Raw genomic sequence first — 21,641 nt, forward strand, 5'->3', positions numbered from 1 at the left:
GGGCTCAAAGAAAAAAAAATCTTGACCCCCACTAGTTCTGGTGCTCGTCTGAGGACAGGAATTTAGTGCAAGACAATCCACTGCAACGTGGACTAAACCCTGTGCACTGCAGATAAGGTACGGCGTTTTTTTGATTTCCTGAAAAATAACGGTTTTGGAGATACGAGGATTCAGCCCGACAGCGACGATATATAGTTAATGATGTGTCCAAAATGCTATGCAGCTGCCACCAGTGGTGTTTGTGGTGAGGTCCACAAGCCCTTCTTCTCATTAGATGATCATGTGCAGATTTAAAAACGGTGGAAAACCTGTGCAGAACTTCATGTAAACTATGGTGTAAGACAGAACCAGGCCAGTGCAACATGCTAGGAAATCTTAACTGCACACCACAAACCCGTCAACGTATACGGTACATTACCCTCATCGCTTTCTGAGGAATCAGTCGAAACTGGTTCAGCTGTTATACATGAGAAGAAAATGCATTGAATGAAAAGCTACAACACACAACCCGTCGTTTTCAGACCAACGTCACAAATAACACTCAGACGGCTGAACACATACCTGGCATAGTACCAAGGCTGGAGTTATCAAAGAACTGCTTTGGGCACTTGATCGACATCGTTTCTGTCTCAGAATGGAGGTCAAAGAACTTGCTTTTGGGGGAATCGAGGAGCGATTTCTTGGGAGAGTACATGTCGCTTTCTGTTAACAGCAGAGGTCGCTTGGTTGGGGTGCGTGGAGAATGAGGGGCTTCTTTCTTGCTCTCTCTCAGCCTATATGCTCTTTTTTTCCATTTATTGATCTCTTCTTGCTGCTTGTTCAACAGGCTAGAAAATAGACAGATTGAATCTTTTAAAAGGGGTTCTTGTGTTGGATTAGAATACTAGCTAAATTAACCATCAATCTATTTACCTTTCAAACTGCACAGTCTTCTTTTCCAGATCCTCAATCTTTTTATCTTTATGACAAGTAGGAAGTTTGTCCTGGGCACCAGGTTTAAAATGAGGATCCTCACCTTCCATAACTAGAGAAAAATAAAACAAAGGTTACCACTTGGAGTCAGCTAAAGAAATTCCATGAACTCAGTTGAGCACAGCTTACATGACTGTTCGTCCTGATGTTGGGTTTTTCGGAGAGTCTCCTTCAGCTTGCGGATGACATCACCTCTGTGCTCCACCACTGACTTTAACTGTGATATTCTTTTTTTTTTTAGAAGAAGAAAAAAAAACAGTAAAAATCAGCTAGTTGTGAATTGCCTTGAGAAAAAAAAAAAAAGACACACGCTACATTATACCAGCGTTACCCCATTTACACTACATTATACCAGCGTTACCCCCCTTTACGCTACATTATACCAGCGTTACCCCCCTTTACACTACATTATACCAGCGTTACCCCCATTTACACAGCATTACACAATATCACACCAACATTTGTCTAATCAAACTATTCACATTATCACATTTAGCAAGAAAAATCTCTTACTCTTTTTCATGACTGGTAGTTATAGCGATGTGCTCAAACTCCATCTTCACCAGTTTATCTTTCATGGTCTCCATTTCAGCAGCACTAGGTGGCATCTTCACTTTTGCAAGAGCCTGAACAAGAACAGAGCAGCGTTATTAAAAGTGGATCACTATTAGTCCATTTGCACAAGCTACACAAACAATGAAACACTGATTTAAAAACTATAAACTAGTAAAACACATGAGTGAAGCATCAAAAATGTTCTTGGGTCACAGAGATGATTTAATAGATCACAAAACTGAAAACCAGCCCTGCCTCTGTTTTGAACCCACAGATTTTTAACCCACCTCAGACTCCTTCAGCTTCACTTGCAAGCTCTGGATGAGATCCTCCTTCTCCTTTAAAGCAGAGCTCAGCTCTTCAAGCTTGGCTGCATGTTTCTGGTTAGAGATGTCTGTCTGGGCTTTTAACTCCTCCATTTTCGTTTGAAGCACCTGACAGGGACAATTAACATGTTTAACATTAGTCACAATGAGCTACAAATTTGTACATCAGACAGACAGACAGACAGACACTGTACAGTACATCACACTACTTTATCTCCATGTGTGATTTTGAATGGAGAAAATTTAGTTTCATTTGAAGTTGAACTCGCAGCGTGATAGACACAGCAGACATCTCTCTTCCTGCCTCATTGTGTCTTATTCCTTACACAAAAATGTTTAATTACCATCATCATGCACATTAAATATTCTATAAAACATGTCTTTGGTGAATTAAACAGCATTTTTTCCACTCAGCTGTCCAGTAAGAGTAACAAGGTTTTCCCAACAAAAAGAAAGCAAGAACGGATGTTTCTGAAAAATTACTTCATCAGAAATATACACTATATGGCCAAAAGTCTGTGCACCCCTGACCATTTCATTCCAGATTTACTCCCTGCCCTATATGTGGGGGATGTGTGATGGACTACCAAGGGTACGAGTTCAAATCCCAGGTCCGTTAAGCCGCCACTGCTGGGCCCCTGAGCAAGTCCCTCAACCCTCTATTGCTCAGTAACATAATGTAAGTCACGTTAGATAAGGGTGTCTGCCAAATGCAATAAATGTTAATGCTCCACTCTTCTTGGGTCCACTAGATTTGGATCTGAGGGTGCAGTCTGTAAAATCGTTGGTAAACCAGTTCTTCATGGAGCTCACTTCATGCACAGGGACACCGTCATGCTGGAACCCAAGAGTTTGAGCTTCCTAATTCCAGTGAAGTGGAATGTAAAAAATTAAATAAAATAAAAATACAGAATCCTATACACTTCTGCATTCCCAACTTTGTGGCACCAGCTTGGGGAGGAACCGTGCATGGGTGTGATAATGAGGTGTCCGCAAACTTTTAGCTATATAGTGTATATCCGATACATCCTCATCTTGCTTAAATCTTACCTCTAAGTGTTTTTGAGCCCGTTGCAACTGAAGGGAGAGAGACTGTTTGGCCTGCAGTAAGTCAGCCTCAGTTTTGGGCTTCTCACTGCTCCAAGATGTCAGCAGTGTCAGACTCTCACTCCTCTCTTCCTTCAGTCTCTTTATTGACTCCTCCTCCAAAGGTTTCAGGAAAGAAACTGCACAGCTGTATTTATCCAGCATGCTCTGCAAGATGGAAAGATTCCTAATAAGCCCATGTATTCAACATGGCATTAAGAGCTATTACTAGATATTTTCTAGAATAGAGTTAAATCTTACTTGGTGAAACGTTCTCAGGCGCTCTGCCGAAGCTGTGCGTCGAACGAGCTCTCGCTCAAAGAACTGAACTACAGCGGCCATGTTTGCAGTTCCAGCCAGCGCCCTGCTCTCATCATTAGCACGGGTTCGTGCCTGAAGTTCCTCTGAAAGTGTGACTGCATGCTTGGCAACACCATCTTCCAGGAAGTCCAGAATACTGTATATGTTCTACAAAGAGAAAAAGACTTCACTTAATACCCTGAAGCAAAAAAAAAAAAAAACGGATGATAAACACAACTAATGAAACTAAACCGTTTAAGGGAATTAATACAATTTGCAACCAATTCACAGATATCAACACAGTGAAAATCAGAACGAGATCAGAAAGATTACATGCTCATACTCAGTGTTCCTAGTTCTAGATTACATGAACCACAATCAGTTCGAGTGAACCAGTTGCTCAAATCAAGTTCAAGTCATCTCATCATGCCCCTTTTCCACCGAGGCAGTTTGAGTGCTGGTTCGGAGCCAGAGCCTAATTTAGAATCAGTTTTCTTTTGACAGCCAAAGCATCGGCTCTGAACCAGGAAAAGTGGTTCTTAAGTAGCACCAAAACGTTGCTTGCGTTGCGGCTGTGGGCGGAGCTACTGTTAGCACATTTGATAATGTACCCTAAGTATACTAATGTTTAATACACTTTTACTTTACCACAATATGATCAATTATCAGCACACATGATAGGAGGTAGCTACATGCTAAGGCTAACTTTTTTCTATGTACTTTCTCGATTGCAACCTCCGTTTATACAAATTACATGGAGCCAATGTAGGTTCACAAAGCCATGAGCATTAACAGTAAAGCAACATCCGCCATTGTTGATGTTTGTTTGCCGCTGCTGCGCTAAAGTTGCTGGGACACGTGACACGTATACAGTGACCTCAGACTCTGCACTGTGACGGCTCTCTAACCGGTGGAAAGACAAACCGGTTCTTAGAAGGTTCGCCAGTGGAACCAACTTTGAACCAGCACCAGCACTAGCTCTGAACCAGCACCCGGTTCTTTTTGGTGGAAAAGGGGTATCAGTGCTTTTGATATTCAACTGACTTAGAAAGGGAAAAATGTGTTTTCTTGGTTGTTTTTGTAGCATGTATGTGGCTGCAGACCGCTTGTTGTTCACACCACGACTGAACTCCGACTCCAGCTGTCTGTTGACATTTGTCACATTTCGTCCTGTGTGCTAAAGTATTTCTGGTGCAGCATCTTTACTCATACACAACACTGCAGTGCTGTTCTGTTGTAATATATACATTTTATTTACTCGCAAAAATATTAATAGATATGGTATAAACACACATGCACACAACCACCATGACTACACATTATGAAACGTTTGGTTTTTCTAGTGCTGGAAAATGACTGCTGTGTATTCGCAAGCCTCAAGGGATTTCTTGCATAACACTGTGAAAACACCAAACACACCTGAAGATCGTGCCTGCGTTTGTCCAACAGCTCCAAAAGTCTCTGATCCCAAATCTCCTGGAAGTCCCCGGGAGGCATCAGGAGGGATTGTGGCGGAGTCTGAGCTTGGCGAATAAGCACATCATGCAACCGTCTCTCCTCGAAGGAAGCCACATCACGGTGTACTTGCTTCATGAAGTGGGCCTTGTGCAGAGCTGCGAGCCTTTGCAAGGTCACCTAAAAGGAAAGACGTGTTGGTTTCCAGCTGATCCAAAAAAAACCAAACAACCCAAGTGCTAAAACTACTGCCCTGGAAATCTGTAAATTAAAACTCTCAGATGTTTCACACTACTTTTGTTCTTGCAGTGAGAAATTAACGGCCAAATACAAGATTTACTCCCTGATTCAGACGGATGTCTGTACACACGGTTAAGTTCCGGACAGAGACTCACCTCATTTTTCCTAAGCAGGTCATCAAGATGAATTGTTTTGGAAGTCAGACCAGCGAACACAGATCTATGAGATCTCGGAACAAACGGTAACAGCTGACAAAACAGGGTATTCTCTTTGCTGTTGCCATCTGTGAGATGATCTTTGGGTTTTGGACGGTCGATTATAGCCTGGAGCTTGAAGAACGCAACCTGGAATTGGGGGAAATGTTACAAATTTGCTTGAGATTTTGAGAATCTAAAGAAATTACAGTCCTGTAGTTTTTAACTAATTTGCCTGCAGTGTTGTAGATTTCACCTTAAATACAATAAATGTAAACTCATTTTGTGAAATTCTGGAACAGACTGATTTTAAAGAACAGTTTTTTTGTTGTGGCCAAAAATGCTTGATTTTGCTTCAGGATTTTATTTAAATTTTTTTTTATGCAACTTGGAGTTTTTCCTCCACACAAAACGTGTCTCATGCCAAATCTACGGTGGCCGAGAAGTGCAAAACAAATTAACAAATCCGAAAATACGTTAACAAATCTGAAAACAAATTAACAAATCTGAAAACACAATGACAAATCAATCAGACAACCCGGAAGAGGTAGGCATAATTTGTGAATGGAAACATACCGATCATCAGATGAGACACCTTTCATTCACCTGTATATCTTGAATGACAGGTGTCTTGTCCAATGATCGGTAAGTTTCCATTCACAAATAATGCCTACCTCTTCCGGGTTGTCTGACTTGTCATTGTGTTTTCAGATTTGTTCATTTGTTTTGCACTTCTCAGCCACCGTACAAATCTGCAGTAATACTGAAGACTTCACTTGATTTTGTGTTCATTTCACTGATGGCAAAAATGGCAAAATCCTGGATGGAATGACTATGTGAAAAACACTATGGAGGTCAAGTTTCATTTCTAACTAAAAGAATTAAAGGAGAATTAAAAAAAAAGTAAGCTCTTAATTTCCTACCTTAAGTTTTTCATTACAGATTTCAATTTCAGACATCATCTTCAGCCTTCCTTCATTAGAGGCATCAGTGTGTTCATTCACAACATGAAGAGACTAGAAAGAAAGAAAAGTAGTTTCACATAAAATTCATATTGTATTTCCAGACATTTTTCCAGGCTATGTGCATATAGGGCTTGACAAACACATGAATAGTGAGTTCAGTATCCAGCTACTGCCTCCTTAAACTATTAACTAGGGATGCACCGATCCGATATTTTGGATCGGTATCGACGCCGATCCAAGCATTTTGAGTGGATCGGATATCGGTGGTGCGTGACCGATCCAAATCCGATACCTGTGGTGGTTGAGTAATGAACAGCAAACATCATAGTCTATTGATTGAACTTATAAGAAAAAGACACTTATACATGGGTGTCGGAAGCAAATAAAAAGTGGGTGTGTCCTGTCCCACCCACATATAATGGTTCCGACGCCCATGTATTTCAGGAAGCAGGAGCGTGGTCAATGCTGTAGGTAAAACACGGAATGGACTTTAATTTATTAGGGCATTCCTCAAGTAGAATGGATTCGACTGGCAGCACTCTGAAAAGTAATAAAAACAGTATTCGCTGAATAGAGACGGTAAAAGTGGGTGGGTCCAATATTATTGGTCTTAAAAAGTGGGTGGGTCCTGTCGGTGGGTGGGTCCCAACGCCCATGCACTTAAATTAAATTACATTAATGAAAATAAATATAATACATTTTATGGGAAATATGTTGCACAACCGCCTGCGACAGACAGGCAAGTTTAGCAGGCACCCTTTCCATTTACCTCAGCGCGTTAAACATGTCGCTCATTTGGAAGTATTTTTTGCTTGATTCAGCAGAGAGTAGCGCTGCAAATTGTAATGTCTGTAAAGCCAAAGTTTCAAGAGGTGGATGTAGTATTTCGAATTACAATACAACAAATTTTCTAAAGCATCTTCAGAAGCATCAGCTGAAAAAGGACGATCCGTCAAAGCAGATGACCCTGATGGATGCTTTTCAGAACCAAAAACAAATGGCACAACAGAGCACAAAAGCTGTAAAAATAACAGGAAAGCTCTTGGAATTCATTATTCTCGATGATCAGCCCCTCTCCGTTGTGGAAAACATTGAACCGAAACCGACTACTAGTGTAATATTCCTAAAAAAAACCTGATAATGTTTATCAAGTGAATCCTGAAACAGGTTAATGTCATCGGTGACGTCTGTATGCTTAGACATGGTTGTTCTGTTGGTTGTTGCAATGCACTTTTTTTTTGATGAGTGCAAGGTTTACTGTTTAATACATTTTGCATTGTGTTTCAAGAGTTCTAATTTAAGATTCACTTTAAAATATTACCTTTTCTTCAGAAAATAATTTAATTTAATAATTGCAGTATATATGGTTTAGATTGTTATACCACAAACTGTTAAAAGTACTGGTGGCTACTGCATTAATACTTTTTTTAAGATTATGTGTGTTTTCATTTTTCATCCAGTAATGGGCATTTTTGCATTTCTTTGCCAGAAACAAAAATCTTAACTAAGCGAGTTGTATACATTCTTTAGTTTTAAAGGTAAAAAGAACACAGATATCGAATCGGTATCAGCCGATACTGGCAAACTCTGGTATCGGATCGGAAGAGAAAAAGTGGTATCGGTGCATCCCTACTACTAACCAGGTAACTTGACAAAACTAACCTGGCTTAAAGAACTTATTTCAGACTCGAGCTGTATTTTCTCCTTTTCTAGTCCGTTCACCTTTTCCTCAATGTGCGTTATCTGAAAACACAGGTGTTAATCCTTACTTCATGCTGCACATGAACAATCTTCGTTATGTATACAATATACACACATACACTAATAAATTATATATATATATATATATGATGTGTGTGTGTGTGTGTGTGTGTGTGTGTGTGTGTGTGTATATACACACGCACACATATATGGGCACTTGACAAATAGAGGTGAAACAGTATTTTTTTTCCCCTATATGACAAACAAAAATATTTTTCAAACAAAATATATGAAATTATAATGTTCAAAGGCTGAAGTTGGTGTCACTGTTACTGTTTTATAGAATTTCCCCTTCTTTATGCTATTTTCTAAGCCTTTTTCACAGCAACAGATGTAAAATGTCCTGCGGTGTGACGCCACACTACAGTAAAGAGAAAATATACAGATTACTGATTTCAACTGCAAATCACATATGTTAAAGTTTAAGAAGCCTTTTCTAAAAATCATCATTAAAATTCAACATAGTTATTTTTCACAACTGTTTTTCAGTTCCACTCCTTACTTGCACCTTCTTTTCTCACTCACTCGCATAGAAATATTTCGTAAAATGAGAAAGTCTTACTGCACTGTTTTTTTTTATTTTTGTGATAAATTATGCAGTGCTTTGAAAGCTACATCATGATAAAAATCGAATTAAGCCAGTTAGTTGCATTTAAAGTGATGTCACACCACATGACTTCCATGTCACGCCACAGGAGGCATTTATGTTACAAAATTTTGCTTGTTGTAAATATTCCTGTATATTGTTTTTGTATGTAAGAACCTTTTTTTTATTAAGTTAATATTTGTAAAATAATGCCAAAGCTCTTATGAATTATTCCAAATGTTGCTGGTTTATTTTATAGCTGTTTATATTTCATGTCTCATTTATGTTACAGTCACACCGCAGGACATTTGGCATAAAAGCCTTTAAATAAACAGGAACAAAAAATATTTTTTCATCCAAATGTAAAACTACAACATAAAATACAGTAATTTACTTCATTTACATATGATTGTTGTAAGAAAAAAAACATTTGTGTGAGTATTTACACTGTTACATTAAAATCACGTCACGTCAACCACCCACATACATATATATATATATATATATATATATATATAATATTGGTATATATAATTGGTATATATATACACAATTTTTTTTTTTTTTTTACCTCCTCCATTTTATGCTCCAGCTCCCTCCTGAGTTGGTCTCTCTCTGCTCTGACACCACAAAAAACCTCCTGGAGCTGATCTGCATGTGTTTTTTCGTTAAGAAGCTGCTCTTTAATGCCACAAAGATTTTCAAGCTCTTCCATAAGCTTGTGTTTCTACAAATGGAGGCAAAAATAAAGCCGGTTTTCAGATTGCGCTAGTGTTTTGTAAGCAGGGGTGAACGGCAGTGTGGATCGGTAAACGTGTGCGTCTGCTGCTCGTGTTGCTTACCGTTTGCTGGCTCTCCTGGAGGTCGCGTCTCAGGTTAGCTGCCTCTTCTCTGGCAGCCTCGAGCAGCTCTTGGAGTTTTGTTTTTTCTTCCTCGAGAGAGGCAATGCGAGTCAGAAGATTCTGCATGTCTGTGTTGAGGTTCTCGGTGGTTTTCTTTGCCATAAGCTGTTCTCTCAGATACGAAAGGCCGGCATTCATCTGACTCATCTAATGGAAAGAAAAAGCATGTGCGATAAACGATACATGCAGGATACAAGGGGGCTTTTTATACTGTATACAGATCAAAAGTTAATGAGAATAAACTTGACTAGAGGTCAGAATAAAATCTTATGGTCTGCCCCGAGTTTAGTAGAGTAGACGATGTTGATGCTGAACGTGATTTGAACAGTTCACATTGTCTTAAAGCAGCTTTAGAGAAGTATAGAGACAAAATAAAATCTTAAAAGTTTATACATCTCTAACAATTTTCCCTAATGAGCAAGTCGGAGGTGACGGAATTCTGACGGAGATCAACAACTAAACTAAAGTTTGTTTATATTTTGAGAACAATAAAACAACTAACTGGTCATTTTTACTACCATGAGTCTGATCCAGGTGATGAATCACAGCCAGTGGAAGCATCGCACACATGACGTTATTCAATCTGGGCTTCTGCATGCTTTATTATATCAGTAAAGCTACTAAGAAGATTTTCCAATGTCCATGTTGCTGCATCAGTGGGACACGTAAAGCTGAAAGCACATACCTGCTGCTGAAGAAGAGTCTCCTGTTCAGTATTTTGGGCCTTTAAGTTAGCATTCTGCTGCTGCTTCAACTCCTCCCTTGTGGAATGGAACAAGTCCTGATAGGCTTTTGACTGTTGAGAAAACCGAGAAGAGGTTTACATCCTGTGCTTAACCCAGAGATATCATCGCTCTAACAGGGCTTCTGACTGATGTTTAGAGGCATGGAAAGGTCAAGGTCACTACAAACAAAGACCAGCATGCAACCATAGATCATTCGTTTAAGAAACAAATGCAAATTCAATTTAATTCATGCATTTAATAAGTTTATACAGTAAATATATCCGGTTTTTTTTTCATTACTGATGCAAAAGCATGAAACTCAGGATTAAAAATGATGAACAAAAAACACTTACGGTTTCAGCGGTTTCCCGAAGATCATTTTGGAGTAACGCTCTCTCCTTCCTTAAAGACTCGACTTCTTCTTTAAGCGCCTGCATCTGTGAAATAACACAAGAACACTGTAGCTGTTCAAAACTATCGGCTCAGTTCACTTCTGAATGTTCTACAACGTCAGATCCAGGTGTTTGAATCACCTGCATTAACATATAGGTGCTAAACACAAAGATGAATTGTTTTGATGTAGATTGAAGGATTAAAATTTTCATTACAATTTGACTGGCCTGCTGGAGCTCAGCTTTCCAGGTAGCTTTAGGACTCAGTGGTTTCTGTTTCAGCTCGCCCTGAACCTGGATGAGCTACAAAAGAGCAGGTTTATTAATGAACTATCTGCTTCCTCTGCAGTCTCCTGCGACATCTCAACTGGACATGGCTCAGATTTTAATTCAATTGTCTTTACCTCTCGCACTCCCTGCAGCAGCTCCTGGAGATTGTCTCCATCCTCGTTCACAGAGTTACATGTTGATAACCGCTCTCGTTCGGTCTGAAGATCCTTCAGCTGCTGTAACTGTAATAGAAACAGAAGAAAAACAAAAAACAAAAAAACGGTGAACGGCGAACATTAAAATTCTTGCAGACTGATTTGAGGAGGAATTTGGTAAGCCTTCACTGATTGATGATGTCACACAATAACACCCCCCCCCAATTCATTACCAATTCATCCTTCATATCCAGGTCAGACTGAAGCTGGTTCTTCTCCTCCCTCATGCCCTTCAACACTTCTAGAAGTTGGTCTCTCTCTTCAGTTAGAGACGTGATGTTTGCTTGAAGTCTTTCTAGCATCTCAACTTTCTCCAGGCTGCACGTAGCATTTTCAGCCAGAAGACGATCCTTCTCGTTACTAGCGCACTGGAAATCTTCCTTCAGCTGCATCACCTTGCAGAAAGAAAATCCAATTCATCATCAGTCTCTGCACTTCTCACTGTTGGGGTGCTCCAAAATGGAGTGGTGTATCTCTCTCAACTAATAAAATCTCAGTTTGATCTGGACAAAAACATCTAAACAGAGCATATATAACAAGGAAAAAATTTCACTTCATTGGCTTTGTACTTGAACTGCGCACAACAACGATAACTTTAAATCCAATCTAAGTCTTTCTTCACCTTTCAATAATAATGGTTCAGTCTAATGTGGGCTAAACGGAAACCTCTGTATCACCACATGATGGGGGTATAGGCATATTTTTTCTGACCGAGGTGTATTTTAAAAAAATTTATAAAATGATTTTAATGATATTTTGATGTTCATGCAAACACATCATCTAGTATAACGGATTTATTTTGGTAGTGTATTTACTTTTATTTCACTCGTTTTCTATTAACGTATGCAAGTAGCTACTTCTTAAATTATTAGTTTATAGCAAACTAAGTTGGCATGCAACCAAAATATGAGACCATGCTAGCTAATACATGTGATGTGGTAGCCTAGTGGCTAAGGCGTTGAACTACTGCTCGGAAGGTCATGAGTTCGAATCCCAGGTCCACCAAGCTGCGACTCCTGGGCCCCTGAACAAGGCCCTAAACCCAATTGCTCAGTTGTATAAATTGAAATAAAATTGTAAGTCACTCTGTATAAGGGTGTCTGCTTAATGCCTGAAATGTAAATACATTACATGCTTTGACTTCTCATGATAATTCTTTAGTCACGGCTCACGCCTGCACCTTTCCCGTGTCTGCTTTCTTTCTTCCATCTAAAAGAACTCATCTTCCTTTACCATTGCATCCTTCTCCTCAAGATCTTTCCTCAGCTGAAGCAGCTCCTCCCTCAGGCCCTGCAGAAGCTCCAGAAGCTGGTCCCGCTCCTGAGTAATGGAGGTGATATCTGCGTGGATCTGTTCTATCTCAGCCATGCGAGCGATGCTCTCTTTGGTCGCCTCTGACAGAAGATGCTCTTTCTCTGCACTTGTAGACTGAAGCGTCTCTCTTAACTGCATTACCTGTGGGAAGGGAGAGAAAGAAAAAAAAAAGTGTAAATACCCTAATGCTGGGAAATCTTTAGACAAGGTCATACAGATACTGCGAAACTCAGGATTAGCATAATAAACCACAGAACCTTCAAAGTTTATACCGTTTCAGAGATCTCCTGACGTTCAGTCTTCAGCTGTTTATTCTCCTCTGTCACCTGGTCTCTCTCTTCAGTCAGAGATGCAACACTGCTCTGGAGTCTCTCCAACTCTGCTTTGTTATCCAGGTCATCTTTAGATTTCTCAGCCAGTAGGTTGTCCTTTTCAGCTGTAGTAATCTGGAGCTCGTCAATCAGCTGCATCAGCTGCGATACAGACGTGCATTTACGTCACATGACATTTAAAACAAAGCAAAAAAATTTGACTTTGCTCTCGGTCCTCTATGTTTTAGAGACATTTCTTGAGGAAAAACAGGCATGATTTTTATTACCCTAGAATTTCTCTCTTCCAGCTCACTGCACATCTGGTTCTTCTCCTCCCTCAGGCTCTGCAGGATCTCCAGCAGTTGGTCTCTTTCTTCATTGAGGGAGGATAAACTCGCACGGACCGTCTCCAGTGTAGCATCCTCCACGGCGTCTTCAGTTATTCTATTCAGAAGATCGTCTCTCTCTGCAGCAGCGGTCTGAAGCTCCTCTCGAAGCTGCACAATCTGAGAAGACATCAATGTTAACATCGCGTACATCATAGCTTGACAAACGTCCTTCAAATTTTCCAAAAGTGTGTTCTGACCATGTCTTCCTTCTCTTCCAAGATGTTCTTTAGCCGGTTCTGTTCTTCCCTCTGGCCCTGTAGTACGTCCAGAAGTCGGTCTTGTTCCTCAGTGAGTGAGCTCACGTTGGCCCGAACTCTCTCCAATTCTTCAGCAGAACGATCCTGTTCCTTCTCAGAAAGAAGACGCTGCTTTTCCTCATTGACTGCTTGGAGTTCTTCGTTCAGACGGTCAATCTACAAACAGTATGGGGGGGAAAAAAAAAAAAACAACCTTAATTCGAGACAACCTATTTTTAGTAAGAACTGAAAGGAAAATATTTAGAACAGACTAATAAGAGAAGTATAATGGGCTGCTGTGGAGCAGTTGGTTTTTTTTTTTCGTAGAATGATCTGTTGTTGTTTTTTTGTTTGTTTGTTTTTTTTGGTCTTTGAATTCCAAATATCAATAGTCTTCAGTTTCAGCTGGTTGCCAAAATTTACCCAAATTGACATTGGATATGTTTGTCTAGACCAAACAATTCTTTAACATCAATATCAACGTATTTTACTTTGGCTTCCAGGACAGTATACGGTTTTACATTTTGCCATATGATTGATAGACAAATAGACACAGACACCGAGGGCGAGAGAGGCACAGGTGGTGAGAGCGAAGAAGAGCGGCACAGACGACGAGAGCGAAGAAGAGCGGCACAGACGCAGAGACAGAATTAAAGATTTCAGCCTCTGAATCCCAGGTGAATGTAGGATTTTTTCCTTGTCACACAGCTCCCAGGGTCAGCTGTTAACCTTCCGGATGCAACACACTTAATAGCAGCTGCTAGAAGGATTTGCAACAAAAAAAAAAAATTATATATATATATATATATATATATATATATATATATATATATATATATATATATATATATATATATATATATATATACACATATACATATATATATACATATATATATACATAAATAAAATCTTGTTCCACTAAACGCTAAAAAAAAAAAACATTAAATACATGCTTCCAATTTCTTCATTTTATGCATGGTCTGAGAATATGGGTTGGGATTGTCAACTTGTCAACCCACTTTCCAAATACAAATATGTATATTTAATGGTTAATTTCATGAATGGCTTTCAGTGAATAGACGTACCTGAATTTTCAGATCCACAAGCTGGTTCTCCTCACTGCTGTCTGTCTGGGACACTTTGGACTCTAGCTGAGTCTTCTGCACTTCCAACTCACGCATGTTCTTCTCTAGTTCCTTTATATTTGCAAGTGCTGACCTCAACTCTGCTTGAGTCTCAATCATCTGCACGAATAAAATTAAAACGAGTCATTAAACATCTCTCGGCTCGTTCAGGTCCACAAACGCTAAGTGACGTTAGAGCAACCTTTTACCATTTCCACGTTTTCCTGAGCATCCATCTTCAGCTGATGATTTTCCTCACTCAGTGCTGTGATTTGCTCTTGTAGCTGCTGTACCAAGGAATAAAAAAAAAAGTGTTATAAACATTTAAAAGTCTCTTGTAAAGATCTTATATTACAGTCTACTATATAAACATGTGACTCACTTGCTGGACTTCATCTTGGACACTTGTTGCTTCTTGTGGTGAACTGATCTCACTCTGTGTTAGTTTCTCCTGCGCCTGTATAAGCTGAAGAAAACTTCATCAGTTCCACTGTCCACAGACGTTACAGTCATGTTTATTATTAAATCTCGGAGTTACCATGTCATTGCTCTCTTCCAGGTCTCTCTTCAGCTGGCTGCGTTCTTCTCTCAGACCCTGAAGGATCTCCTGAAGCTGGTTTCTCTCCTCGGTCACGGAGGAAACTACGGCACGAAGGCTCTCCAACTCTTCTTGATAGAGAGTTCCCTCGCTCTTCTCACCCAGAAGCTGCTCTCTTTCACAATGAAGAGATTGGAGTTCTTCGTCCAGTTGTGCTGCCTGTATAAGGATGTACATCATGGCTAAATACACAAATATTCTCAACATAAACCTAAGACAAATTCCTTTGACCTGCTCACGCAAACTCACTTTTTGGACGGCTTCCTCCAGAGACATGAGCAGTTTGTTATTCTCCCCAGTAAAGTGCTGCAGGTCTGCCTGAGCCTTTGTAAGCTGCTCGGTGGTTTCAGCGTGCTGCTGGCTGACTTCAGCTTCCTTCAGCTGAGAATCAATCATCTGACCTTCAATCCTGACAAGCTCCTCTTGAGCTTTTTCCATTTCTTCCTTGAGTCTTATATTTTCATCATGCAATGCAGACTGAGCAGCAAGCGAGCGATTCTTCTCACTTTGTGCCTCACTAAGAGTTTCTGAGAGCTCACCTACCTAAAAAGAGGAAAAAGTAAGAATAAAAAGGTGTTAGGAAGTTAAGAAAATTTAGAAAAAAAAGTTAGAAAAAATTTAGAGTTAGAAGTTAGAAAATTTTGGGGAGGGGAAAACCAAAAACCACCCACACACCACATGTCCATTACATTAAGAGCAAAAAAAAGCAAATAACCCAAATAACCCTGTTGAAGCATATAAAAATCCAATCAATGTTGCTAATTCACAACAGCAATATCATAGATTTGGAATAATGACCTAGTGGAGCACAGCTGACAGACGGACGGAGACGCAGAGCAACAGGCAGGCACGCAGGCAGGCAGGCAGACAGAGACACAGAGCAACAGGCAGGCAGAGACACAGAGCAACAGGCAGGCAGGCAGGCAGAGACACAGAGCAACAGGCAGGCAGGCAGACAGAGACACTGAGCAACAGGCAGGCAGAGACACAGAGCAACAGGCAGGCAGAGACACAGAGCAACAGGCAGGCAGAGACACAGAGCAACAGGCAGGCAGAGACACAGAGCAACAGGCAGACAGAGACACAGAGCAACAGGCAGACAGAGACACAGAGCAACAGGCAGGCAGGCAGGCAGAGACACAGAGCAACAGGCAGGCAGGCAGGCAGGCAGAGACACAGAGCAACAGGCAGGCAGGCAGAGACACAGAGCAACAGGCAGGCAGGCAGAGACACAGAGCAACAGGCAGGCAGGCAGAGACACAGAGCAACAGGCAGGCAGGGACACAGAGAAAGAGGCAGGCAGGCAGGCAGGCAGGCATGCCGGAGACACAGAGCAAGAGGCAGGCAGGCAGGCCGAGACACAGAGCAAGAGGCAGGCAGGCAGGCCGAGACACAGAGCAAGAGGCAGGCAGGCAGGCCGAGACACAGAGCAAGAGGCAGGCAGGCAGGCCGAGACACAGAGCAAGAGGCAGGCAGGCAGGCCGAGACACAGAGCAAGAGGCAGGCAGGCAGGCCGAGACACAGAGCAAGAGGCAGGCAGGCCGAGACACAGAGCAAGAGGCAGGCAGGCCGAGACACAGAGCAAGAGGCAGGCAGGCCGAGACACAGAGCAAGAGGCAGGCAGGCCGAGACACAGAGCAAGAGGCAGGCAGGCCGAGACACAGAGCAAGAGGCAGGCAGGCCGAGACACAGAGCAAGAGGCAGGCAGGCCGAGACACAGAGCAAGAGGCAGGCAGGCCGAGACACAGAGCAAGAGGCAGGCAGGCCGAGACACAGAGCAAGAGGCAGGCAGGCCGAGACACAGAGCAAGAGGCAGGCAGGCCGAGACACAGAGCAAGAGGCAGGCAGGCCGAGACACAGAGCAAGAGGCAGGCAGGCCGAGACACAGAGCAAGAGGCAGGCAGGCCGAGACACAGAGCAAGAGGCAGGCAGGCAGGCTAAGACACAGAGCAAGAGGCAGGCCGAGTAGGAGCAAGAGGCAGGCAGGCAGGCAGGCCGAGACACAGAGCAAGAGGCAGGCCGAGTAGGAGCAAGAGGCAGGCAGGCAGGCAGGCCGAGACACAGAGCAAGAGGCAGGCAGGCAGAGACACAGAGCAAGAGGCAGGCAGGCAGGCCGAGACACAGAGCAACAGGCAGGCAGGCAGACAGAGACACAGAGCAACAGGCAGGCAGGCAGGGACACAGAGCAACAGGCAGGCAGGCAGACAGACAGAGACAGAGCAACAGGCAAGCAGGCAGGCAGGCAGAGACACAGAGCAACAGGCAGGCAGGCAGACAGAGACACAGAGCAACAGGCAGGCAGGCAGGCAGAGACAGAGCAACAGGCAAGCAGGCAGGCAGGCAGAGACACAGAGCAACAGGCAGACTGACGGAAACACAGAGCAACAGGCAAGCAAGCAGACAGACACACAGCAAAAAATACAAAGCCTGGTGCGTGCCTTCACACGACAAACACAAACCTGCTGTTTTTAATACAACATTAATCAAAAACGGCATTTAAATCAACAGTTTAAAGCCAGAGTCTCGACCTTGTCAGTCATGTCATCAAGTTCTGTGCGAAGCTGGGAATTCTCCTGTGCCAACTCTTCAGCCCTCTTTTTAAGAGTCTGCATCTACAGATAAATAGAATATTGTGTAGCAGTAATAGTAAAAAAAAAAATAAAAAATCATCCCAGATCATATCCCAAACCTCTGACAGTAATACCTGTTGCAGCTGAACTTCACCCTCCTCCTCATTAAGAACACACTTCGAATCAGAAAGCTGCCTCTCGTTCAGCTCCGACTGGATGTGGATGATCTGGAAAATAATCATGTTTTTAAAAAAAAAAAACCCACCACATTAATTCTGGTCATGTTTGAAATATGAATCTTTAAACTGCTATATATGTGTATTGAATCGAAAAAAGAACTGCTGCTGAATTAGTCCTAAAATCTGCTAACTCATGATAGCACTGGTTCAGCGGAGGAACACACCACCCTTACCATCCCATCTTTTTCCTCCAATTCTTCCTTCAGCTGGCTTTTCTCTTCTCTCAAGCCTTGAACGATCTGCTGAAGCTGGTCTCTCTCTTCAGTCAGGGAGAGGATATTGGTCTGCATCCTCTCCAGTTCAGAGTCAAAAGCTTTATCACGTACATCAGTGTCTCTTTCAACACACGCAGACTGCAGATCCTCTTTCAGCTGCTTCACCTGTAAACCAGATAGCTCGGGTTAGGACACCACGTCAAGGGTGAGAAATTTAAACCTTTATATAATACGTATTAACAGGAAGCAAATCTTTAGTCTTTTAAAATAAGCCCAAAAGTATAACAAGAGAAAATATTTAATTTTGACTGCAGTACATCACATTTTGTTTATTCTCTCAGACATGATCTCTGTGGACTGAGGCACTGAGGGTGTGTAGATCTGATATGAAAAGCTTCGACCAAAGTGGACGTAGATATACACGACTACACGTACAGGTCACTGAAAAGGCCGAGCAGATCCACTTTGTAAATGTTCTCCGTTCGCCATCGTCGCTCGAGCATCAGTTAATCATCTGTGTCTAGAGACATGACACAAGCTGGACCTCTGCTTTCGTAGCTAACACGGTTTAGTAGTAATACCTCAGGCACAACGGGGGACATGGAGCTAATTCTCATTATCAGTAGCTGAATAATGAGGTTTTGTGCTTCAGATTAGATCAGATGTGAAACTGAACTGATTATGATTATGCTCATTTCACTCTGGCACTCGTTTCTCCATAGCAGTGTAACACACTCAGATGATAGTGTCGTCTGGCCCGTCACATACATGAGCACAGATGCCCAAAACTGGCTAATGTCAATATATGTGAGTGTGAGAGTGAGAGAGAGAGAGTGTGAGAGAGAGAGAGTGTGAGTGAGAGAGAGAGGAGGAAGCAGAATAAAAGGAAGTATAAGCCATCCCTAACCATTCCCAGAGCAGTTCTGCTCTCTTGGCTACACGACATATGTGACTGTAGTATCGTTGGTGATCAGACTTCAGAGTTGACGCTAATATGGTATGCAACACATTTTAAATTACCTGCAGTTGCAGAGCCTCCACAAGACTGTTGTCAGCTGGGTTGGACAGTCTGGATTCCAGCTGAGCTTTTTCTGCTTCCAGTTGACGCATTCGGTCCTGTTGTACTTTTGCCGTCTCCAGAGCCGCTCGCAATTCTTCTTGATTCTCGATCATCTAAAATTTCGGTGAGTTAGGAAGGGAAATTGAAGCACAAAAGTCTACGAGCATAAAATCAAGAAGAATATTTATGATGTTGCACCAATTCATTCAGCATGTACGCTGCATGTCTGCAGTCACTGCACTAGGATGTCGTGGAGCACGTGTTCCTACATCTCATTGCCATAGTAACAACAATTATCAGTATGTGGCGCAACTAGCGTTCCACTTGACAAAACGGTTTCCTTCCACTAATATAAAACATTCTCCGGTCACTAGCTCTCATGGAGAAGAACGTACGCTGCTTGCTTTGTCGCTGCTACACATATGAATGTAACATCATGTTATACATCTTATTTGAAAATGTGTTCCTGGACAAATGACATGCAGAGAGTAGGGAAAGGAAAAAAAAAAAAAACAAACAAACAAAAAAAAAAAACAGTATTTTTATTTATTCAAAATCATACCAGCTCCACATTTTCCTCCATATCTCTCTTCATTTGATCTCTCTCTTCCTTAACAGTCTGCAGCTCTATCTGGAGGTTCTGAACATATTCAGCATGCTCAGAGTCTTTAGTGTGAACTGCTTCCTGAAGATGGTTCCTCTCTTCTGTCATAGTGGTCAATTCTGATAGATGCCTTTCTCCGTCACAGCGAAGTAATTCCAGCTCCTCACCCAAGTGCACCGACTATAAAGAAAGGGGAAGAAGGAAGAAAAAAACAAACAAACAAACAACTGATGATGAGTTATGAGTAAAGAACAAAAAAAAAAATAACCAAACAAAAAAAAAAAACAAACAAACAAACACACAAACCTTCTGTTTAGCTTCCTCCAAGGCATTGAGAAGACTCTCCTTTTCCTCCAGGAGGTGTTGAAGATCTGTTTGGACATTTACGAGCTGTTCCGTAGTCTCAGTGTTCTGTTGGATTAACTGAAGTTCCTTGAGTTCTGCATCAGACAAATCCTTCTGCAGTTTCTCAAGACCTTCCTGGACCTTTACAGCCTCTCCTTTAAGTCTCTCACTGTCCTCATGGGACGCAGCCTGAGCAGAGACAAGGCTGTCTCTCTCCTCTTGCACTGAGTAAAGTTCACCAGTGAGCTCACACACCTGAGGACAGTTAATGCACAAACCATAGAGTAACACACGTGACGTAAAGTTGTCCTACATTCGTCTAGGGATAAAGTTCCACTTGTACTGAAAGCCATTATAAGATTTCATTATAGAAGTCTGAGCTTGGGAAATAGCCAAAGAGTAAAAACAGATCTGGCAAACCACCAGTTCCATCAGACCGCCAGACTGGAATAAGTTAATTAAATTTTGCTCCGTTAAAAATGATCCAACTCTATAAATCAAAGCTAGATTTTTTTTTGTTTTAAATTGGAATTTTGTCAAAAGTCTAAACCCATGGAAAAGATGGAGTGTAAATTTATGACAAAAGAATAAAATTAATAAGCTTAATCCCACAATAAACTCTAATACGATATACTACGTAAGGTCAACCCAACACTGGCAGATCAGATATGGAGAACAGAAGTTCCTTGATGAGATTTGGATGGTATTATTTTGTGATCTAGAAGCATTTAATTAGACACCACAGGCATATCAGCAAACTTTTTATTTATCTAACAACAAATTTAAGAGCTAGTAGTTTGCGGGATGTTCCCCCATGGAAGTGGAACATGGAAGCTCTGTGGTTAAGGGGGTTGGACCACCGCTTAAATTCGATTCCCAGGACCTCCAAGCTGCCACTGCTGGCACTGTTAATTGCTTATATGTATTAAATGAGAAATGGAAGTTGCTCCGGATAAGAGAGTCCGCCAAATGCATAAATGGAAGCAAAGGGTTTTAGCAACAAACACTCAAGGTGAGTTTGATGTAAAGATGAGAATGATCTTTTCGGTTTCTGTTCAAATTTTGTGCATTTTTCTACCAAAAGCCTTGGGAACCCCTTTAACATACGCTGCATCTACGGCCTCACTAAAGTACCAGGTTTTACAATGCAAATCTGTCTGCTTTGTTCTACAGCTGGTGGGTGGAACTTGATCAAAGATCATAATCCACATCCACACAAAATGGTACACTAAGCCAAAGATCAAGGCTTTTCTTGGCCATTCCAGCCACTAGACTTAAACCCCTTTCAAAACCTAAGGCCAGGGAGAAATTCGAAGGTTCTGTTAAAGATTTCAGATTAATTTTCCTTGTTTTTTTCCCATACTCATTTTTTGAGGAAGATAATCATTTATAACTGAATCCATGCATCATAAAGCTGAACATAAAACTAATCAGGTCGTTCCTATGAAATTTCTCACCTGTCTCAACAAATCATCCACTTTAGCTGGAAGAACCTCTAGATTCTTTAACTCCTCCATTCTGCTCTGTAGAGCTCGTTCATTCTCCTGGCTCGTCTCAAGTTCCTTCTTTAATTCAGCAACTGTTTTCTCTAGCGTCAGGTTATCCAGAACATCTAAATAAGACATACAAATAAAATGAACGTCTTATCCCCTCAAAGATCGCCGTCTTTTTTATTTGGATGACAAACAC

At 41.5% G+C, this 21,641-nt stretch overlaps 1 protein-coding gene across 3 annotated transcripts in view; it reads right to left on the reverse strand.

Moving 5' to 3' along the window:
• cenpe (centromere protein E) overlaps positions 1–21,641 on the reverse strand; it is a 33,614-nt gene that overhangs the window by 1,163 nt on the left and 10,810 nt on the right. Inside the window, exons 23-57 of one of the 3 annotated variants that reach the window (XM_060860131.1) lie at positions 21,410–21,564; positions 19,914–20,207; positions 19,566–19,787; positions 18,964–19,116; positions 17,902–18,108; positions 17,624–17,716; positions 17,448–17,531; positions 15,169–15,462; positions 14,860–15,078; positions 14,704–14,787; positions 14,531–14,608; positions 14,283–14,441; positions 13,156–13,371; positions 12,857–13,075; positions 12,531–12,731; positions 12,178–12,399; positions 11,118–11,339; positions 10,864–10,971; positions 10,676–10,762; positions 10,421–10,504; positions 10,028–10,138; positions 9,283–9,489; positions 9,012–9,167; positions 7,756–7,836; positions 6,052–6,144; positions 5,090–5,278; positions 4,659–4,874; positions 3,201–3,407; positions 2,904–3,107; positions 1,815–1,961; positions 1,486–1,598; positions 1,102–1,199; positions 913–1,024; positions 562–827; positions 419–457 (exon numbers count right to left, since the gene is read on the reverse strand). In XM_060860131.1, the coding sequence (XP_060716114.1) occupies positions 419–457; positions 562–827; positions 913–1,024; positions 1,102–1,199; positions 1,486–1,598; positions 1,815–1,961; positions 2,904–3,107; positions 3,201–3,407; positions 4,659–4,874; positions 5,090–5,278; positions 6,052–6,144; positions 7,756–7,836; positions 9,012–9,167; positions 9,283–9,489; positions 10,028–10,138; positions 10,421–10,504; positions 10,676–10,762; positions 10,864–10,971; positions 11,118–11,339; positions 12,178–12,399; positions 12,531–12,731; positions 12,857–13,075; positions 13,156–13,371; positions 14,283–14,441; positions 14,531–14,608; positions 14,704–14,787; positions 14,860–15,078; positions 15,169–15,462; positions 17,448–17,531; positions 17,624–17,716; positions 17,902–18,108; positions 18,964–19,116; positions 19,566–19,787; positions 19,914–20,207; positions 21,410–21,564 (5,640 nt within the window). The remainder of the gene's footprint in view (positions 1–418; positions 458–561; positions 828–912; positions 1,025–1,101; positions 1,200–1,485; positions 1,599–1,814; positions 1,962–2,903; positions 3,108–3,200; positions 3,408–4,658; positions 4,875–5,089; positions 5,279–6,051; positions 6,145–7,755; positions 7,837–9,011; positions 9,168–9,282; positions 9,490–10,027; positions 10,139–10,420; positions 10,505–10,675; positions 10,763–10,863; positions 10,972–11,117; positions 11,340–12,177; positions 12,400–12,530; positions 12,732–12,856; positions 13,076–13,155; positions 13,372–14,282; positions 14,442–14,530; positions 14,609–14,703; positions 14,788–14,859; positions 15,079–15,168; positions 15,463–17,447; positions 17,532–17,623; positions 17,717–17,901; positions 18,109–18,963; positions 19,117–19,565; positions 19,788–19,913; positions 20,208–21,409; positions 21,565–21,641) is intronic. The other 2 variants (XM_060860134.1, XM_060860133.1) reach the window with 2 other exon arrangements.

This window comes from Tachysurus vachellii, chromosome 24 (assembly GCF_030014155.1).
Source record: "Tachysurus vachellii isolate PV-2020 chromosome 24, HZAU_Pvac_v1, whole genome shotgun sequence".
In the NCBI taxonomy this organism is placed as follows: domain Eukaryota; kingdom Metazoa; phylum Chordata; class Actinopteri; order Siluriformes; family Bagridae; genus Tachysurus; species Tachysurus vachellii.